At 27.6% G+C, this 20,779-nt stretch overlaps 1 protein-coding gene and 1 long non-coding RNA gene across 6 annotated transcripts; one reads left to right on the plus strand and one right to left on the minus strand.

Annotated features, from left to right (window-relative positions):
- The first annotated feature begins 5,579 nt into the window (after positions 1-5,579).
- LOC114129092 (uncharacterized) lies at positions 5,580-17,406 on the plus strand. Of its 5 annotated transcripts, none has more exons than XR_007606171.1 (7): positions 5,580-5,761; positions 5,849-5,885; positions 14,979-15,088; positions 15,163-15,317; positions 15,409-15,535; positions 16,535-16,579; positions 16,753-17,406. It is a non-coding gene; the product is annotated as an uncharacterized LOC114129092 (long non-coding RNA). The 5 variants fall into 5 exon arrangements; XR_007606175.1 differs by having other exon boundaries at positions 16,756-17,406; XR_007606174.1 differs by having other exon boundaries at positions 5,580-5,757.
- Positions 17,407-17,519: 113 nt separating this feature from the next.
- On the minus strand, positions 17,520-20,270 carry LOC114129093 (uncharacterized). The gene is made up of 6 exons (XM_050207661.1): positions 20,118-20,270; positions 18,631-18,721; positions 18,417-18,562; positions 17,983-18,037; positions 17,788-17,918; positions 17,520-17,717 (listed from the first exon to the last, which is right to left on the minus strand). Exons 2-6 carry the CDS (start codon positions 18,683-18,685, stop codon positions 17,676-17,678), a joined length of 429 nt encoding a protein of 142 aa, XP_050063618.1. The 5' UTR covers positions 18,686-18,721; positions 20,118-20,270; the 3' UTR covers positions 17,520-17,675.
- Between the last annotated feature and the right edge of the window lie 509 nt (positions 20,271-20,779).

The following is a 20,779-nucleotide window of genomic DNA, read 5'->3' on the forward strand; positions in this document are numbered from 1 at the left end:
AAATGAAAATATTAAGGTAAAAAATACTACAACTATATTTATTTTATATGAAATTAATATGAGAAATTATAAAATTGTCATGAAAATTTACGTCACTACAGTACGACTTTATATTGATATTACATTTCAATGCTACCATATCCGAAATCCGGCCCACCGTATAATCCTGGGAATACCTTTGGCTCGATGTCTCCCATTACAAATAAAAATGTAGCTCCTTTAGGCCATTTTCTTTGTGTCTCTGGGTCAAATGTCACTTCTCTACTTGTCAATATATTCGATAGACCTTCACACTGTGATACATCAAAACTGTTTGCTCTCCCATAGCTAACTGCCATCCGCATCACTCCAAACCCATCTTTGTATTCACTAGCTGTATACACCTGTAAAGAACATGAAAGAAGTTAGAAAAAGAGCTAAATAAATGAATCATAACTAAAAATATTATAAATAAATCTAAGTAGAAGTACACAGTATACTCACAACACATCTGTAGGATGGTATAGTAGTATTGTCTTGTAGATATTTTGGCGGATATTGATATAGCGACATATACTTTATCCCTTTGGCAATCTCTGTCTTATTGGTCGGTTGACTTTTTGCCATACACTCGTAAATGAAAGGGTCCGTATCTGAGAGAACAACAGAACAAATAATGAAGCATATAGAATGCGTTTTAAGTTTTATTAATTAGTGATATTTAAAGTTTATGTTTTGTGGGCATGTAGTGCGCGTTACGATAAATACCTACAAAAAATGTAATATTATTGAACATTTTAAGGGAGAGCTAGAAATACAAGCAGCTCATCGGATCCGTGAGCGCACACTACTTCCCCTCACTATAATTGTCGTAATAATGATTCTTAATACGTACTACACGAGTTCTCGCAATATTTGGGTTCGACGTTGGATTCTGAGCAGGTCCTTGCCACAAATGGAACAATGGTGAATCGCTAAGATACCAGTTGTGGTCCAGGGTGGTACATCCGTACGACTGCACCCCATTATTTATCAAAATAACCTTATATTTTTTCTTGTATGTCATTCGAGGACAATATAGGCCACTTAGTCTGTACTTGTCTGCAACACACATGTAAACAAATACCACATTATCATATAAATGAATTATACCGTTAGTATACTTTTGATATTGTTTATTTAACCTACTCAATTGATAAAACAACGTTATGATCTATATCTAATCCAATATCGTCCGGTGGTGTATTTAAGGAATGCGAAGAAATAGATTTTGCCTCCTTATTTTATTTTTTCACTAATATAGGTAAAATTTTGATGTCTACATTTTGTTGTGATATAAGATATAACTACAGAAATACAGAATTACTTAAATTATCAAAAATAGTTCTTTTAATTGTAATATTGAATATTTCAATATTTGAATGTCTATTATCCTTGTTCTTACTACATATTATACTGTTTAATATGATTTAAAACGTTTCGTATTCTAAAAGTTATTGTATACTACCATTATTATTATTATCATAATCATTATATATTGAGCGAACTAAAATATTATATGGAATACTAAAAAAAATTATTATGTATAAATCATAACAATCTCAGTAATAGTAACTGTGTATTAAATTACACAATAATAAAAATAAAGTAAAAACAATAAAAAAATAATATAATTACAATTCGATGAGTGATGTAATAAGATTCTTCTATTTTTTTATAAACATTGACCAATATATTCCCGCTGAAATAGGACCTACTCTTATTAAAGATTAGTATTTAGGTACGTATAATATAACACTGAACTGTATATACAATTACAACGATGGCCAATAAATTGGACATCAACATGCTTGAGATCTATATCGTACCTATTATTTTACTCTAGAGATCTTTAATAACGAGTTTTGTTACCAGTCCCCACAAATGATTATAATATGTTTATACATTTTAAACAGGTAAAATAGGTATTATACAGTTCTTGGTTAAACACAGCTGTAAAAAATATCTTATATAGAATTGAACATCGTATAATAATATATATAGTTATCTATCCACCTTAATATACATCACGGACACACAAACTAACTTAGAATTACACACTCATATAATATGTAAACATTATATGTACCTATATAAAGAAGCAATCAATTATTTATGACCCTGAGGTTTCATTGCCACTACACCACCCTAACACTATTCGACATTAAAATACTATAGGTACTGTAGTTTTCTCGATGAATCATCACGATTACATTCATTCACTCTCGTGCACGCACACACACAGACACAGAAACTATAACATTCCCATAGCAGAGCACAATAATATTATAATATTATAAAAATTTATTTCGTAGGATTTCTGTCTATGCAGTTATATATAAATAAATAATTAGTAATAATATTAATAAATAGGATAATAATATTATATTCTTAGAAATATAATAGCTGATACAATAATAATAATATTAATCATTTACTATTAAATTTAAATTTTAAATCCATGCTTAATAATGAGGTATATATGACTCCTATTATATATCAAACCGTTTTCACCAATTTTTTTAACTCAAAGTATTGACACAATGACACAAATGGTGTTCTGCATAATTATAAATTATTTATAACGCACATTAGGATTATTTAGATATGAAAAAATAATATTTAAAAATTGTAAACATAAAATTGTCTAAAATAATTCTTTAGAATTAATTATCTAGTTTAGCAAATAACCACTGAATACATTTATATTTTATTAGTATACAATAATGTTATTATTACTATCATAATATATTGAAAGAACTAAAATGATGAAACACTAAATTAATAATTACGATCTCAGTACTAATAATGGTATATTAAATTAAAAAAATATATTAATAAAAATATAATAAACACGGTAATGTTAATAAATAAAAACAATTAAAAAATAATAAAATTACATTACCAGCGTTAAAATAATTATTGCAAAATTAAATTATATAAAATATATAAATCATTATAAATTAAATAATATATATTATGTACTTACCACTTAGGTCGATTGTATTTATCGCTGCGTTGTTCAAGGTTTCAACCCAGGAAGAGAATGTGATTCCTACTAAAATTAATATTCTTAGTATAAACTCCATCGTATTGTAGAACGATCAAGAAAAAGAATCGTTGTGAACAATGAGTAAAAAAAAAAAAATTAATTTAAACGGACAGAATAAAATTAAAACGATTGTACTAAGTCAATGACGGTCTAAGAAACGCAGGAGCGCACCAAGCAAATGCTGAAGTGTAAATGAAACGAATGAATGTATTAGGTATTAGGTATCCCACTGATGGCTCACTACCCTCTGCACCACCCATCCGTCTTAAAATGGCGACTCCCTACCTGTGTGGAAATGGTCATAAACACTGTCTGTGTATCATCGAAGGCATTGTCGTGTGTATATAGTTATATATATAAATATATATGTGTGTGTGTGTGTGTGTGTGTGTGTGTACGATACATTTATACATTAGGTATACCTATATACATCGACATCAAAAAAGGTATACATCAGTGCTCACTAACCAGTAGATTAAATTTTACAATTATCGGTCGATCGACTAATAAATTATTACGAATTACGGTTATTTTTATTATTATTATTATTATTATTATGAAGAAGAAACAATAAATAATTATTCTTCTGAGCTTACAAATTTTTTTTATTTGCGCTCATCAAACAAATCTCTTCCTAAAGACTTAAATTCTCTTCGATGTAGATCACCAGCGACCATAAGCGTGCGCACGGGGGAGGCAGGGGAGGCGACTGCCTCCCCTGCGAGATTTTCCGTTTCACCGCTATCTTATATTATACCTACAAACCGGGGGGGGGGGAATCTGGACCTCCTTAGCTAAGGTATTGCCTCCCCTGCCAAGAAGACCTGCGCACGCTTATGCCAGCGACTTTATATTTCAAATGTAGTTCACTCTTTTGAAAAGGTTGGCGACCCCTGTTATATATCGAAGAATTTACCTCGGCTTAAACATCGGCTGTTTGTCAAAGGAATGTACATTGTACACGACAAGAGATGCCACTGTTATGCGTATGACAGGTATAGAGAGCATAATAAATTAATATAAAAAAAGTCATTTTTTATGATATATGTATTAAATGTTTATTATTTGTTGTAACAGATTCAGGTACCTTGTACAATGTATCGGTATCACCGAAGTATTTTTTATTTTAGATACACCCTCATAACAAAATATACGAAGATAAAAAAGAATGTAATATTAAATAATATGCTTTATGAGCGAGTACCTACAAAAAGTTATGTAAATATTTATGAATGTATATACCTATATTATTTATCGTTATTGATTTCAGTGCTTAATATTACATTGATGTGATTTTTACTTTATCTTGATACTTATTTGTACTTTAGTTGTTAACACATTAGGTGATAATATTTCTAATGCTACCTCTAATTTAATATTTAATAATAGGTACCATTTGATAAAAATATAATAATGTAAGTACCTAGTATATAGTTTGTTTGTAAAGGACAGTTCACATCCTTACAAGATTATATTTAATCTTTAATGTAAACAGTGTAACCATGAGAATATAATAGGTATATAACAATATAGTTTTAAATATAAGGGTAGTGTACAAATTGTTTTGGTAAAAATATGGTTAAATATGTGGATAAAATTTGGTGGAAACATGTTAACGTAACCCTCAATAATATTTATTATATTTTATTATTTTTTGATATGAATTATTTTATTTCATTAATTGGTTCAAAGACAAAGATATTATAATGAGTCTTATTAGGCATTTAAGCATTTCAATGGGGCATCACTGAACTAGAATTTTAAAATTTTTAATTACTTATAAGTAATAAAGTAATAACCAATTTATGATTGTAACAATAATTTTTCATTCCTAGTAAACAATTCAATATTTTAAAGAAATATTATAATTATTGAATGATTTTCATTTTACTAATAATTGATGAACAGCAGCAACCATGCAGTTTTGAGTATCTGACAGGAACAACGAATGTCCATTTTTTCACCTTCCAACAGAACGCTTCCGCACAGTTGATACAACCCGTTTATGGACCCGCAGCTGGCATAAAGTTACTTAAAAAATTGAAGTTTGGTTGTACATAACCACCCTCATTAACACCCTTAATAATATCATAACAAGAACACACACATGTAATTTTGTAATAAGAAAATAATTATTCTAAAATTGGTATTGAAAACATAACAATTATACTAATAAATATAATATGTAATACATTATGTTTCATTTAAATAAATTTTCTTAAATCTGAAAGTTTCATTTTATTTTACATAATATATACGTAATATATATATACGTACGATATTTAATAATACAGATGTTCATACGATTAAACTGTTAAAAAACGATTGTTTAACTAAAAACATAAATAAATACGACCAAAGATTTATTCACGGTCACTAGCTCTCTGCAAAATCTATTATGATAAGGTACTATATTAATATTAGATAATTACGCAATCACTGAATAATAACGCAACGCCGCGACACATACAATTACGTAAACGCCCGGCACTTCTCGTCCATCCGCGAAACCCACAGCGTTCGCGGACCAAAGTTATCCGTTAATAATTTAACAATCAGTTTTTTCTTAACGGATCGCACTATTTTATTTTTTTGCTGATCGCGTTCGTATAGTGAACACCGCATGAGACAATCGCATGGTTGTTGATAGTTTTTTATTTTGTTCAATTATATTGCACTTTTGTCTCGTAGGTACATAATAATTTCGTAAAACGTATTATCTAATTTATTATTGTTATCATTTGTCGTTGTTTGTTATATATATGTCATTTGGATTAGAAAAGCAACTGGCCAGTTTTGCGCTCCGTTTGTTTATGTGAGTATTTTGTTGTTTTATATATTTATTATTAATTATTATGTCGTTTTATATACATTTATTATTCATTTAGTCATTTACATAGTTACATATTTTTACACATTCATTTAATCAATTATTCAATTATACAATTTTACATATTTAATGATTCAATTACATATTTACACACAATTAGATCTCGTGATTTATTTATTATTAATTATAAGTTATATTTGTTCTCTGTTGGGCCAAAAGGGCCGTAAAATGTATTAGTATTATTATTGTTAAAATTATTATTGCAAATTTACACTACGCATTATTATTATTATTATATAGCAACATTTGTTTACAGTTTTAGTTATTACATTCTTTTAGATTCTGAACGAAGTGATGAATGTATTGATTTTACAACGATGTGTGTGTTTTTTTTTTTTTTTTTTTGTGTCTGTGTACAGCATAACTAGTCGAAATAATGCTTCAATGTCAAACTTTGGGGGATGGTTTCCGATTGCAGAGTGAATATCCTTAGTGCATTATAGAGGTAAAAAGTAAAAATTTTCCAACAGTTTTCAAAAAATTGAGAAAAACAAAAAAAAAAGTGACGGAAAAACAGGAATTTTTACGCAAAACCAGTTTTCGACCAAATCGATTTTTTATATGGTTGTAATTCAAAAACTAATCACTGTAAATACTTGAACTTTTCACCAAATGTTTATGTTAATGTTATCTATATACAGTTAAATTTTCAAAAAATGTTGACTTTTTTTGAGTTATATAAATAACTATAAAGGCCACTGAAATTTTCGATTTTTATGAGAATTTTTTTTTGAAGTGACGATAAAAAAATGTTGGATGACCAGAAAAATTTGAAAATTTAATACAAGGTTCTTTATGAGTTGTTCTTATTATAGCTAAAAAAAATTAAAAATCGTTAGTCACAATTTTTTTTTATAAGCATTTATATAGATCATATTTTTACGAAAATAATAGCGTTACTAGCGTAACGATAACGATTTATCCTCAAACGATTTTAAATATTTGTTATAATTCAAAAAATAAGTCGTAGATACTTGAAAATTTTACCAGTTATTTAAATTGGCATTTTCTTTACATGATTTAATTTTCAAAATATTTTGACTTTTTTTGAGCTATTTATAGACGACTGAAATTTTTAATTTTTCTGAATCAAAATAAATGAAAATTGAATACAAAGTTCCTCATAAGTTATTCTTATAGTAATTAAAAAATTATAAGAATACATAGGCAGAATTTTTTTTATTAGCATTTGAAGTTCAAATATTAACAAAAATTCGTCAAAACCATGAATGTTTGTAAATTATTTTGTAGGTATAATTCATAAAAATGTTTGTATAAGTAGCTAAGAGTTGAAAATTCAATACAAAATTTTCTATTAATTTAACTCATATAAATTATAAAAGAACTTAAATTCTGATGTATTCAGGCCATTAAAAAATAAACCACCTTTTTCACCAACTATTCGAAATGATATCCTAGGCTGATAAATCATCTTCGTTCGGAATCGTTTTTCGTATATAATAATAATTTTAGTTTCCTCTTTTCCAAATAAGGTCAGCCAAACGATTGTCTCCGATCTAACTGATAAATTGTATAGCAGTGCGCGCAGGTAATTGGTGTCCGGAATGTGCGTATTAAAATTATACGCAGCCGGATGTACAACGATGTTAACAGTAGTAGTATAATTTAATAGTATTTTTTTCTAAGAGAGTTTACCTGACATCAAAAATAAAAAGATAAAGACGGTTTTTAGTAAATCATGACCAAAAAATTTTTGGCCACTCCAGCTCTATACGGCATACTTATATATATATATTATACAATATACATATATAGAGAGAGACTATAAACCCACGCTTTGTAAGAATTTTCGTATAGAATAATGTTAGGGGTTGCTATTTTTTTTGTTCGTTTCACGTTAAATCTGAGAATAATATAGAGACCTATACAGGTTAATGCTGTACATATATGTATATCATATAAAAAGGTCTTTTTTTCAGATTGGAACCGACATCCGGGAGCGGACCGCTTTCGCATTACTTCCTCCCTGTGAATAAAAGGGACTGTCTCTATTCAAAGAAACGTCTTGCAGGTGTTTAACGTTAACAACTGTCTTCACATGTTTCTATAACGATTTCAAATGGTCTGCCAAATTGTTAATGCCTCTCAGTAGTTATAATAGTACATATTATTTTATAATATAACTCGATTTCGAACAGTATACAGTGCGATACAAACGCTCTTGTATGTTCTTTAACACGACCTGTGGTCGAAGACATGTATATAAAAAAAATACAACGGTATAGGTAGTGTAATGTATTAAATGGAAAACAGAGTATTTATTGTACATTGGTAAATGAATAATGTGCTTCGAAACAGACATCACCGCTCTACTAAGATCTGTAACACGTTCATAGTACCTACTATTTTAGTATAAAAAAAATGTCGTATGCATAAGGAAAAAAATATATGCGCAGGTAGATACCGTAATTAATAGTTGAAATTATGTTTGTTTTCACACACTGTAGATGACAGTAGTTTAAGTACTTAGTAATCATCACCGATGAAAATCAATTTACTCGCAACTAAACGCGTGCTGCGATAAATCACGATATACATATTTGAAATTATATATATATTCAATAAACAATAAAAAGTGACGCGATAGTACTTTTAATAAATTTAAACCGTAATTCATTACTTAATACATTTTAATATTGGAAAAAATGTTCTAAATTATTTTAAACGTATTCTTTTAACACGCTGTAGTATTGCAAACACTTTATATGTATATATATATATTTTATTTAATAATCGTAATAATGTGTTATTAAAAAAAATCTTAGACGTGTGTATACATCGTATAAGACAAAGTAATAGCTTTAACTTTTAATAATCAAATCAAGAATTACGTGAAAAAAAAATCAGAAAAAAAATGCAAAAAATTAAAAAACACCCGGGCGGCTAAGCTAATCAAAGCGCCGCCGTCGGAATCACCAACAATACCGCCAAAGCGGATTTTGAACTTGCGACGAGTTTACGAGACCCTAACGCCTTATCTTATCGACTACAGTTTGAGTTGAATATTGGTGCCGAATCTCGAGGAATTTAACTATTTCTGTGTTACTACGTATTTTTCGTTTAGCTCTGTAGTTTTACTAATTAGTTTCATATAATTCATGTGTAATGAAGCTTAGTTTTTCTTAGTAATTGTCTGTTTAATGTGTATTTGTCAAAAATAACCGTTTTATGTGGACTAATGTGGACTATTATAAATATATAAATATATTGCATAATAATATGATTAATGTATATATTTTAATATATGTTGTACCACATACAACATACTACTATAAAATGTAGTACAAAATGGTACCTACACTATTTAATTGTGTCAAATTCATTTAAAATATAAAAGTATATAGTTACCTAAATACAATTTTTTCATAAATCTAAAATTGTAGAATTAGATATACTTAATCACCTATTTTCAATATAAATCAAACACAGAAATACTATTGGTGAAGTATACAATATTTAAGTTTACCAAATTTATCTCCTTCCAAATGTTGCATAATATCAAAAGAAAAATATTTAATTAATCCTAAATTAAGTACGGATAGTTCCTTTATGATATCTATAAACAACTTAAAATTACCTAAGCATTAACTCATTTAATTATTTTTGCAATATTTAAGTATTAAAATATGTACTCTTAAACAAATTTAACATACTCACATACTCAAGGTAGTTAATTATTAACATTACATATTGCATATTCTTAACAAAAATCTCATCGTCGATAAAAAGAAAGTATATTTATAAGCTTATATAATTTATTATATGCTCTGCTTAAAAAAAAAAATTATATTTAAATAGTATTATAAATAATGTAGTAAATTTATAGGAAATTATAAAATATATATTGTATTTTTAATAATTAAGTAATTAATAATAATCAAATATTTTTAATATATAACACATAAATATTAAATTAAATTTATTTTAAAATCTAAATTTAAGCTACCTACCTATTTAGTGTGTTTGTCTACAATGCAATGTAATAATGTATTTAACTCTCCAAAGCTATCCAAAATTTACTCGCTAACACGATATCAAATTTGCATAATATATAAACAAAAAGACATTATACCAATATGTTAAAATTATTAACGATAATGATTTATCCTCAAACGATTTTAAATATTTGTTATTATTCAAAAAGTTTAAAATTTTAAGTTGTAGACACTTGAAAATTTCACCAGTTATTTAGATTGGCATTTTCTTCACATGATTTAATTTTCAAAATATTTCGCTTATTTTAATGCTATTTTTAGGCATTTGAAATATTTGTTTTTGTTTAGTTTTTTTCTTATAAATATCGATACAATTTTTTTAGCTGAGTCAAAGTATACTTGAAACTTTAATATAAAGTCCTCATAAGTTATTCTTATACTGATTCAAAAATTATAAGGATACATAGTCACAATTTTTTTTTTTAACATTTGAAGTTTAATTATTGATTTAATTATATGAATATTTGCAAATTATTTTGCAGGTGTAATTCATAATTTTTTTTGTATAAGTAGCTAAGAATTGAAAATTTAATACAAGATTTTTCATAAGTTTGGTTTACTATAGTTGTTAACTATGTTGTGAGCGTTGGCCTGCAATTAAAAAAATTACCTTAAGTTTAAATTTTTCGAAATCAAAAATTCACGCGCGTAGTATAACGATTTACTATCAAATAGTTTTAAATGTTCGTTGAATAGAAAAAAATTACAAATCGCAGAAATTTGAAACATAGGTACGCCAATCATTTAAGTTGACATTTTCTGAATATGATTTCATTTTGGAGTATTCAGGTCATTAAAACATAAATCGTCTTTTTCATCACCCGGTAAAAATATATTCTAGGCTGACAAATCATCTCCGTACATTATCGTTTTTCGTACCTATATTATGATATATATCGATATCATAGTATCATTGCATTCAAAATGAGTATAGGTATTATAACTATCGAAAAAATTCAAGGTACAAACACGAATATTATTTTCATCCTTATACTAGCAAAATTTGATAATTGTACGACTACTGTAAGTCTGTAACCCAAATGAGAGCTATTCTACCGGTACTACATGTAAAGTACACACTCTAAAAGTCTAAAACCATTTTTTGATGCCATTTTTTTTACATTCCGTGGACATATTTTACGGCTGAAAATGACCAGTGTGGCGTCTACATGATCTCTATAAATATAGTACTGTATCATAATTTAATGCATTATTAATTAAGTACAGATAGTTGCTTTAAGTTGTATACATCTATTTAACATAGGTATTAAAACCATATAAGTCCAACTACAAAATACACTGTTATTTGTTAACATTTCTAAAAACAACGTACACTTGAAATACTCATAAGTCATAACATTTTTATATATTATATTATAATTTATAGGTATTTTAATAATATATACTCATGTATACGAACATTGTACTGTTTGGTGCAAATGTTTTCTAGAAACACTTTTATGCTACACAGCACAACCAATGGTTAAAGATATATGTAAAGGTTAAGCTACCGACAACAACAAAACAATATAAATGAATCGAAAAAAGAGTATTGTAATGAAATTAATAATGTGCTTGGAAACTGACATCAAAAATGTACTCCCTTAACGCGTTGTAGTAGGTACTGAAAACACTTAATATGTACCTATGTACTTTAGGCATAAAATAATCGTAATAATATAGTATTATAAAAATCTTAAACGAGTGTATTTATCGTATAAGAGAAACTCAAGAAAGCAATAGCTTTAACTTTCAAAATTCAAATCAAAAAATCAAAAAATTATGAAAAAAAAAATGCAAAAAATGAGAAGAAAACGGACGGCCTTGTTAATCAAAACTCCGATGATTCCGCCAAAGCGGGATATGAACCTGCTTGACCTATCATAGAACCACAAATTAAGATATATACCTATATCTTAATTCGTGCAAGGAACCTAACGCCTTATCCTATCGACTACAGTTTAAGTTGTACAGTAATGTTGAATCTCGAGCACTTAAAACTATTTCTGTGCTGTGACGAATTTTATGTTAAGCTCAGTTTTAATAATTACATTCGTATAATTCGTGTGTACCTTACTAACTTTATTAAGCTTAATTATTCTTATTAATTTTCTATTTAATGTGTATCTGTCAACAATAACCGTTTTATGTGGACCGTTACAAAAATATTACATAATAATATGACCAATATAGCAATATATTTTAATATATACATACATATTTCATAGTGCATACAAGCATACTACTATAGAATGAAGACACTATTTAATTGTATCGTATTAATTCAAAGTATTAATGCTATAGATATATAGCACAATCTCTTAAAATGTTAGTCAAGTATTAATCAGTATTCAGTATTATTAGTAGTACTATTTTCTTAATATTAATACATACATAATAAATTGTGTTTCATTAGGAAGTTACCTATTATTTTAACGATAAAAAAATATAATTAAATAACAAACAAAAAATTTAAATTTTAGAATTATATTCAATAACCTAAATTCACTATAAATCAATTAGGTACAGAAATACTATTGGTGATATAAACTTGAGTTTACTAAATTTACCTCCTTACATTACATTAAATACTTGAATGTTGCATAAAATCAAAAAAAATGATCCCAATTTTGACAGCAGAATTAATGTTTAGTAGCATTTAGATTATTAAAACATAAAATGTTATTCATATAAAAAACAACATCTCATTAAATATTTAATTCATCATAAATTAAGTGCAGATAATTTCTTTATGATGTACTTATACATATGTTTAACATGTATACATCCTGTAGAATTGTACTTAAATATTAACTCTAAACTATTTCAAAAAATTCATCATTGATTAAAAAAAAATGTATATTTGATAGCATTTGTATTTTAGTGTTTGCTCTAAATAAATTATATATTTATATATTTATATCAACTCATGAATAGTATAGTAAATATATAGGAAACTAAAAAATAATAAATTGTATTTTTAATTAATTAAATAATAGTTTAATATTTTTAATTTGTAAAACATAAATTCAAGCTCAGAAAATTTTTATCTATTTAACGTTAATTTACTCACTAACATGATATCAAATTTGCACACCTAATATACAAACCAAAAAACATTATACGTAGGATGTTTAACTACTAATTACTATGGAATATACACTATTTAATTGAAACTAAATTCATTAAAAAAATTAAATATATATGCCCCACACATGATCAATATAAATACAGCACCGTATCTTACAATATTACTCAAGTAATATATACATTTTCTTAACATAAACACATATAACATTGTTTTATTAGGTACCTAGGTTTTTTCAAAAATTTAAAACTGTACAATACTTCAGTTTACTAAATGTATCCCCTTACATCATGTTAAATACTGCATAATAAAAATAAGAAATATTTCCCAATTCCCTACATTGACAGAGGAATTAATGGTTAAAAGCATTTAACATGTTTAAAACATAAAATGTGTTTGCCATGTTATCAATATAGTATATATAGGAAGACCATAATTCTTTAAATACCTATTTAATTCATCATAAATTTAGTACAGATACCTAATTCTTTTAAGATTTATACATCCATTTAATATATTTAAGTCACATAAATCCAACTTATAGCAACATACACTTGAAATACTTACCAATTAATATCACATTTACACAATATATTATATAGATATTTTTATAATATATATTCATGTACATTGTACACGGACATTGTACTGTTTGTGGTATAAATGTCGTCTAAAAACACTTATGCTTTACAGCCCAGTTATTCAGTTGAAGATATATGTAAAGGTTAGGCTTCCGACAACAACAAAACAATATAAATACATAATATATTTTAATAAAATTTATTGAATCAAAAACAGTGAAAAACAGTATTGTACATCGGTAAATAAATACAGGGTGTCTAATCAAACTTCAACGTACCTAACTCTAATATCTAAACAAAAGCAATAGAATCCTAACCACACGAACTGAATGAGTGAAAAAATTGTATACAAACGGCTTTCGAAATATACGTACTACCCGATTACCGATAGATCGGAAGTGAAAAAAGCAAAACAGACGAATAAAAATAATAACACCGAAGGAAAACGTCCGGAGGACAGTACTCGATACCTTTACGTACGCAAACGACCGTAAAAACCCGTACATGCACGGCTTCTAAGAGACGTGATCTACGCGAATACGCACGGAAGGTAGCGGAAAACGTACGAAAAAGTAAAAAAAAAACCGACGAAAAGTAGTAAAATTCGTTGTTTTTCGAAATCGCGGTATCAACGGGAGAAGAACCGTTCGTTTTGATAATCGCGTTATCGACGGTTGGAACCGTTCGTTTCGATAACGGCGAGGCGCCGCAGATAACAGCGGTGGGAAAAAATTGTAATTTTCTGATTATAGAACTTATACTCTGATACGTCCTGAGTATGAGTGGGTGGCATAGACAGATAACGGACTGCACGATAAAATTGAAGTCGGCGGCCGTATGCTAACAGGGCAATATTTACAAAATTTTATAGTTATATGAAAATAAATTCGTTATTTGTATTATTATCAATATAGCTATATTATCCATTGAGTTATTTTGTATACATTGCCCTGTTGGCTTTTTAGCCGCACGACTTCAACTTTCCTATGGGAATGTAATACGCAGTCAGTCCGCTATCTAGTTGTTTTAAATGTCTATGATGGGCGACGCGGTGACGGTGAAAAGACTGCTTCACGTTTTAAGGAAACCAATGTTTCCACCTTGGTTATTTAATGACCAGATCTAGTTTAGTTTTATTGTACAAGGTTATGTCGGGTAGAAATTTGATTTAGTTAATAGTTTTTTTATTGGTTATTTTTAATGATTCATTTGGTTTTTTTTTTTTTTTGGTCAACTAATACAATTAATAATTACCAAATATTCTCTTATTTTTAGTTTTTTGCTGATTTTTTTTTTCTATTTTTTCAATTTTATTTTTTATTTCGCCACCTAGGTGTTCACAAAATGACGTCGGTTTTTGTTACGGCTGTACTAGTTACTAGTTCTGTGCTAGTACTCATGTCTACTAGTACTACTTGTTGCCTAAACGGCTATATCAATATTGTAAGTATATTATAATATGACATATTATATGACCATACTATATCTGATATGACTATTTACATATTACTAATCAGTAATCGTGTAATACGTATTATACGTAAATTGTACTAAACAACTTACTGGGGCTTGCATTGTGTGATAAAGAAAATTGTTGTGAGTTGTGGTAGAAGTCGTTGACGATTGGAATAAATCGATCACAGTTCATTTGATTAAAACCACTATTATTCAAGTTAGTACTAAGTTATTACTTATTAGTTATTACCAAGTTAATTTAAAGAATTAATTATTTAATGCTACTTTTTATCTTTTATTAACTATAGAATTACAGTGAACTCAGACTATGGGTAAGCCACAGTATATTATTCAAAAGTTCCGGATGGAGCGACTTAAATAAGGCATTTTCTGATTGGTTGAAAGAGATTCCAGATGACAACTCAAAAGCGTATTGTAAGTCTTGTTTATGTTCAATTTGTGCTAGGTGTCCAGATTTTATAACTCATGCTACGACAAAAAAATATAAGTCTACTACAAATGCATTTCTAACTTACACAAATAGAATAAAATTTGTAACACCGTGTACTAAAACTGCCCAAACCGAAGCTTCACTATCTTTATTTATAAGTGCACACTGTTCAGTACTTTTTATAGATCATCTTGGAGATCTATATAAAGAAAAATTCCCTGTGTAGAAACAAGCTGAAAATTTATCTCTACATTGTAAAAAATGCATTTCTATAATAAACAATGTTTTACGACCTTTTTTTAAAACTGACTTAAGTTTAGCCTACTTCTAGACGAATCAACTGCTATTTCTGTCACCAAGTATTTGGGAATTGCTATAATATATTCAGTTCCCAAAAAAGTACTATTAAAACAACATTTTTTGGTTTAGAAAAGTTAGTTAAAAGCAATTGTAGAATCTGACTAAAAATCATTAGAAAAATATTAAATAGATACTATAAAAAATTTAACTGGTATAGGTACAGATAATGCCAGTGTTATGATTGGTATTAATAATGGTGTGCATGCCTTATTAAAAAAATATAATCCAATTTTAATTTTGATTTGTTGCGTTTGTCACTTGATTCACTAGCCACATTATTTGCATGCTCATAAATATTACCAAGGCATCTTGATTTTATGATTAGTGAAACTTATAACTGGTTTTCAAAATCATCTTTACTGCCAAAATCGTATTTTGACTTATTTAAAACATTGAATGATGGGCATGCACCTCTGAAAATTCGTCAGAGCATGTAGTACTAAAATGTTATTCATACTTATTACATATTATATACAATATACATACTGCACTAAACAATATTAAACTAAAACATAAAAATAAAATAAATAAAATTTCATAAAATAATATGTCATTTTTTTGTTGATATTTTAGTTTTTTTACCGGCAATCTTTCGTATTTAATTTTTTTTTTTTTTTTTTTAGCGGTGACCGATGACGGTTAATAGAGTTTCTACTGTATAATATAGTGTAGGTACTTTTATAATTATTCTGATGTTTGAAGTTTTTTATTTTATAATGTATTAAATTGTTTTTATTTTATATGTTAATCAAAAGTCCGATTTTTTGTGCTTAGGTACATCATTATTAATTACCAAAATGTTAATTTGTTTTTATATAATATTATAATATACTTATATTAGAAGTTCTAGTTTTGCGGTTTCACAATACATTAGCATCGTCACAAATAGGTAACGAAGCTGAGCTGGAGTGTCCAATGTTGCTGATTCTGCCATGCATGACAACAAAGCTTGGTCGTCTTCCAACAGTCCTATGGCGAAGGCTGCAGCCAGTTAGATGCTGAACCCCGTCTACTGTCCTCATGTCGCGGTAAGAGTAGTTTGGAGTAGCGTATTTACGGGAGGGATATGGGAGATAGATCCTCCCTTGGTCTTTTTTTACTAATAAGTTGAATTATGTCATATATATATGACAGCATTACAGAATAAAATTGTTGAAAACTTTAGATACACTTTATTAAAAATATAGCAATGAATATTAATTTATTAAGAATTTGGAAATATTATGGTTGATGCCTTTAGTCTATAGGTACATGACTTACTGCTAAATATGTATATGATTGAAAATAATTTGTATCGTAAATCTTAAAATGCTGTCAAATGTCATCATTGTCAATAATGATCCGGCTATTATCAGGCTTCTAATAATAGGCGTTTGGTTGCTACTTCAAAACATTTTGCAGAGCAAAGACTTGTACATATAAATCCGTATTCTAAACATTTTTATATGTTAATAAAGTCTGCTTACTTGTACATAGCACATATTTACCATTTATGATTTATTAATTATCGTGTTATTTGTTTACAATAAAAGTTGAAAAATATTATAAATATAATATTGTTTTTGTGGAATTATTAAATCATTATTTATTTAAAAAATTGTTCTTCTATTATAATAATTTAATCAACAAAATATCTAAACCATAAACCTTTAAAATAATTTGATATTTTTATGCAATTTAAAATGATTTTGGTTTGGTTTTTTTTTCGGTTTAATTTTTTGGTTTCTGGTTATTTTCTTGTTAGTATGTTTTCAGCATTTAGTTTTATTTAGTGCGCCAGGCATATTCTTTAATCCTGATGGAGACCTAAGATCAAACAAAATTATTTAAATGCTTGATGAATAAAATTAAATAAATTCAAAAAATGTAAGCTAACCTTATTAGGAATAGATTTAGCCAACTCGTCATTAGTATTAATAATTTTGGCAGCTTGCATCCAACTGTCTTTTACACGTTCAGGTAGACAACACCACAATTTATACATTTTCTGTGATTCTTTATTTTTTGCTATAAAATTATCAAAAAGAAATTAAATTTAATCTAATTAAGTGATAAATATAAATATACATACCTATAGAGTTTTTCCATAGTAAAAATCCATAAGTATCTGGGCTTTTATTTTCCACCTATAATTTTTTTTTTAATTAAAATCATATAATACAAAAATTGTAACATAAATATGATACAATGGAAGATTATAAATATTATTTTTTCTAATGATTATTATAATTTTTTATTTTTTAAAGATAATAATTAAATTAAAATATAAAATATAACTTAACACACTATAGATTTGATTCAAAAATTTTAATTTTTGTGAAATGTATATAATAATATATTATATTAATATTATATTAATATAATAGTTACTAGTTTTAAATTAATATAAAATATATAGGAAGTTAACATGTAAAAACTAACAATTTTATATTATTAATAATATATATATATATATATATGAAGGTATAATGAATTTATTTATTCATTATACCAAGGTTTATTTACTTTGGTATTTTGGATTCGATATGCAGATATTTTTTTACAACTTCCCGGTTTTTGTTTATGTTCTTGAAATTCTTCTACAAAATGAAATCCTTTATGGCATAAGCCACATACTAACACATCAACACTTAATGAGTCATCGTTAACAACTATAAAACAACAAAAATCAACTTAATATAGGTAAATTAAATATTGTAATAATGATAAAAATAATTACCAGTTCCGTCAGTTTCCACTTCATCAATTGGTGTTTCATCTACAATTCTAGACATTATTGCTAGATGTAATTTCACATAGAAACCGAAATTCTATACAATTTAAAAGAAATAATTAAGAAATGTTACTATAAATATAATAATATTTTGGTATTTAAAAGTTACTTATTTGTATTTATTCATATTAAATGGTTAAAAATTTAAATATTTTAATAAATTAATTTAACGTCATTAACTTAGTAACAAGATTATATTTAAAAAAAGATAATTTTTTTATGTACATAAATATACTATTTTTGACAATAAAATATTTACCAAATATCAAAATACTATCAAGATTCAAACTATATTATATACCTTTTATGTTTAGTATTTATAGTTTAGTTATTTATACAAATTAACACAAATTGAATGTATAAATTAGGCACTGTAACAAGAAGTGTTGTACTAAATGTTTGCATATTACATCTTAGCATAGAAAATAGAAATTACTTAAATTTCAAGAACCATCAAACGTCACGAACAAAATACAATATTTTACAACTGTGCACTATACTAAATTTCTGAATAAATCATATCAAGTACATAAAAAATTTAAAAGAGACAAAGATTAATATAATTAGGTGAACTATAAATTAATTTTCCAAAGTCGTTTAATTGTGGAATGGCTAATGCATCATGTAGCACATAGTTGACAAAATTAGAATTTGTTTTCTCTGATAATAATATGCAAAACATAAGATCTCGAAATCAACAACAGACAACGTCTCAAACGGATTTTCAGTTAGAACCATGATTTAGAGTATCTATTTATTGGAGAGTGTACCTACACCGCGAGAATATCAACAACAGATGGAAAACGTTACGAGCGGACGGACGGTTGTTGTAAAGTATTAATCACCTGTTAGAAACTACCGTTTTTCGTTTTGAGGTTTCCAAAGTGGCGGCGGAGAACGGTAGAGCGGACTTTCAACGCGTACCGAAAAATGGCACCATATTTGTACAACAGCTCTCGATACCAGTGGCCGAGTTTGTGGTTGAAAAGCGTATAACAACGACGGACGATAGCACTTTTCTAAAATAAGTTTAAAATTCGCGCAAAAACACTGTTATCTAGAAAAAGCTCGGGAGGAGAAAAATAAATCATCAAGAACGTCGATAACGATAAGATACTAACAAATTTTATAACCTTAATTTAAACGGAAATCGAAGAAACCCAAATAACGGGCCCGCGGATGAAAGAAAAGCGCGCACTCACGCACGTTATTATTTACTTGTTATATTTTCCCGGCCAGTGGCCATTAAAATAGCCGCCGCTGTCACCGATTGACCAACCATCGTAAAACGGTACGCTCGGTGTTTAAGTTGGTGCCTACTTGTTCGCGAAGGGTAGCGCCAGTGAGGGTTGATAAAATATTACTAGATAACGGCGTGAATAAAAAATCGTCGACCGACGGCGCGTGCTCGCCGATCGATTTTTAGTACTTACTTAAATCGTGCTGCACGTAATTTTCGTAGATTGAAAATTATTCAAAATTCGTGTTGATAAGAAACCGACGTCAAAATAGAAGACGAATCAGTTAGGGTCGTTGTACATAGGTAGCGTACTAGCGCCCGAGAGCAGAATGTTGTTCGCGTCACGGAACAAGATATACTGGTTTGGCATCGATTACCTTATCAGTGGCTCTCAAATGTTTCGAAAGCCGCAGTCAGGTAAAAGCGCCATCTATTAATGTGTTATAATAATAATAATAACATCGAAAATTAAAATAATATTTTACTCATTACTTCATTAGTCATTATTGAGTACTGAATTATTGACTATAATCAATATTATTTACTATTATTTATTTTTATGACTTGATGTGTATTTATGTATAGACAGTTCAGTACATAGACGTTTAATAGTTAATATAATTAAATTGAAAATATAAAAGTATCTTGTATCTATTGTATCTTTTCTACATTTACAATGTATTTTGTATCTTGACGTATCTATAGGTACATTAAATGCACGCATAATTTATCATCATACTTTTTTTGAACATCTTACCCAATCCTGCTTATTGTAAATGTATCTATCTAGTATTCTTATTTTTTAAATTTTTTTCTATATCTGCAGATAAACATTTAGGTACTGCATAGTTTGTA

The sequence above is a fragment of the Aphis gossypii genome, chromosome X (genome assembly GCF_020184175.1).
Source record: "Aphis gossypii isolate Hap1 chromosome X, ASM2018417v2, whole genome shotgun sequence".
Lineage (NCBI taxonomy): Eukaryota > Metazoa > Arthropoda > Insecta > Hemiptera > Aphididae > Aphis > Aphis gossypii.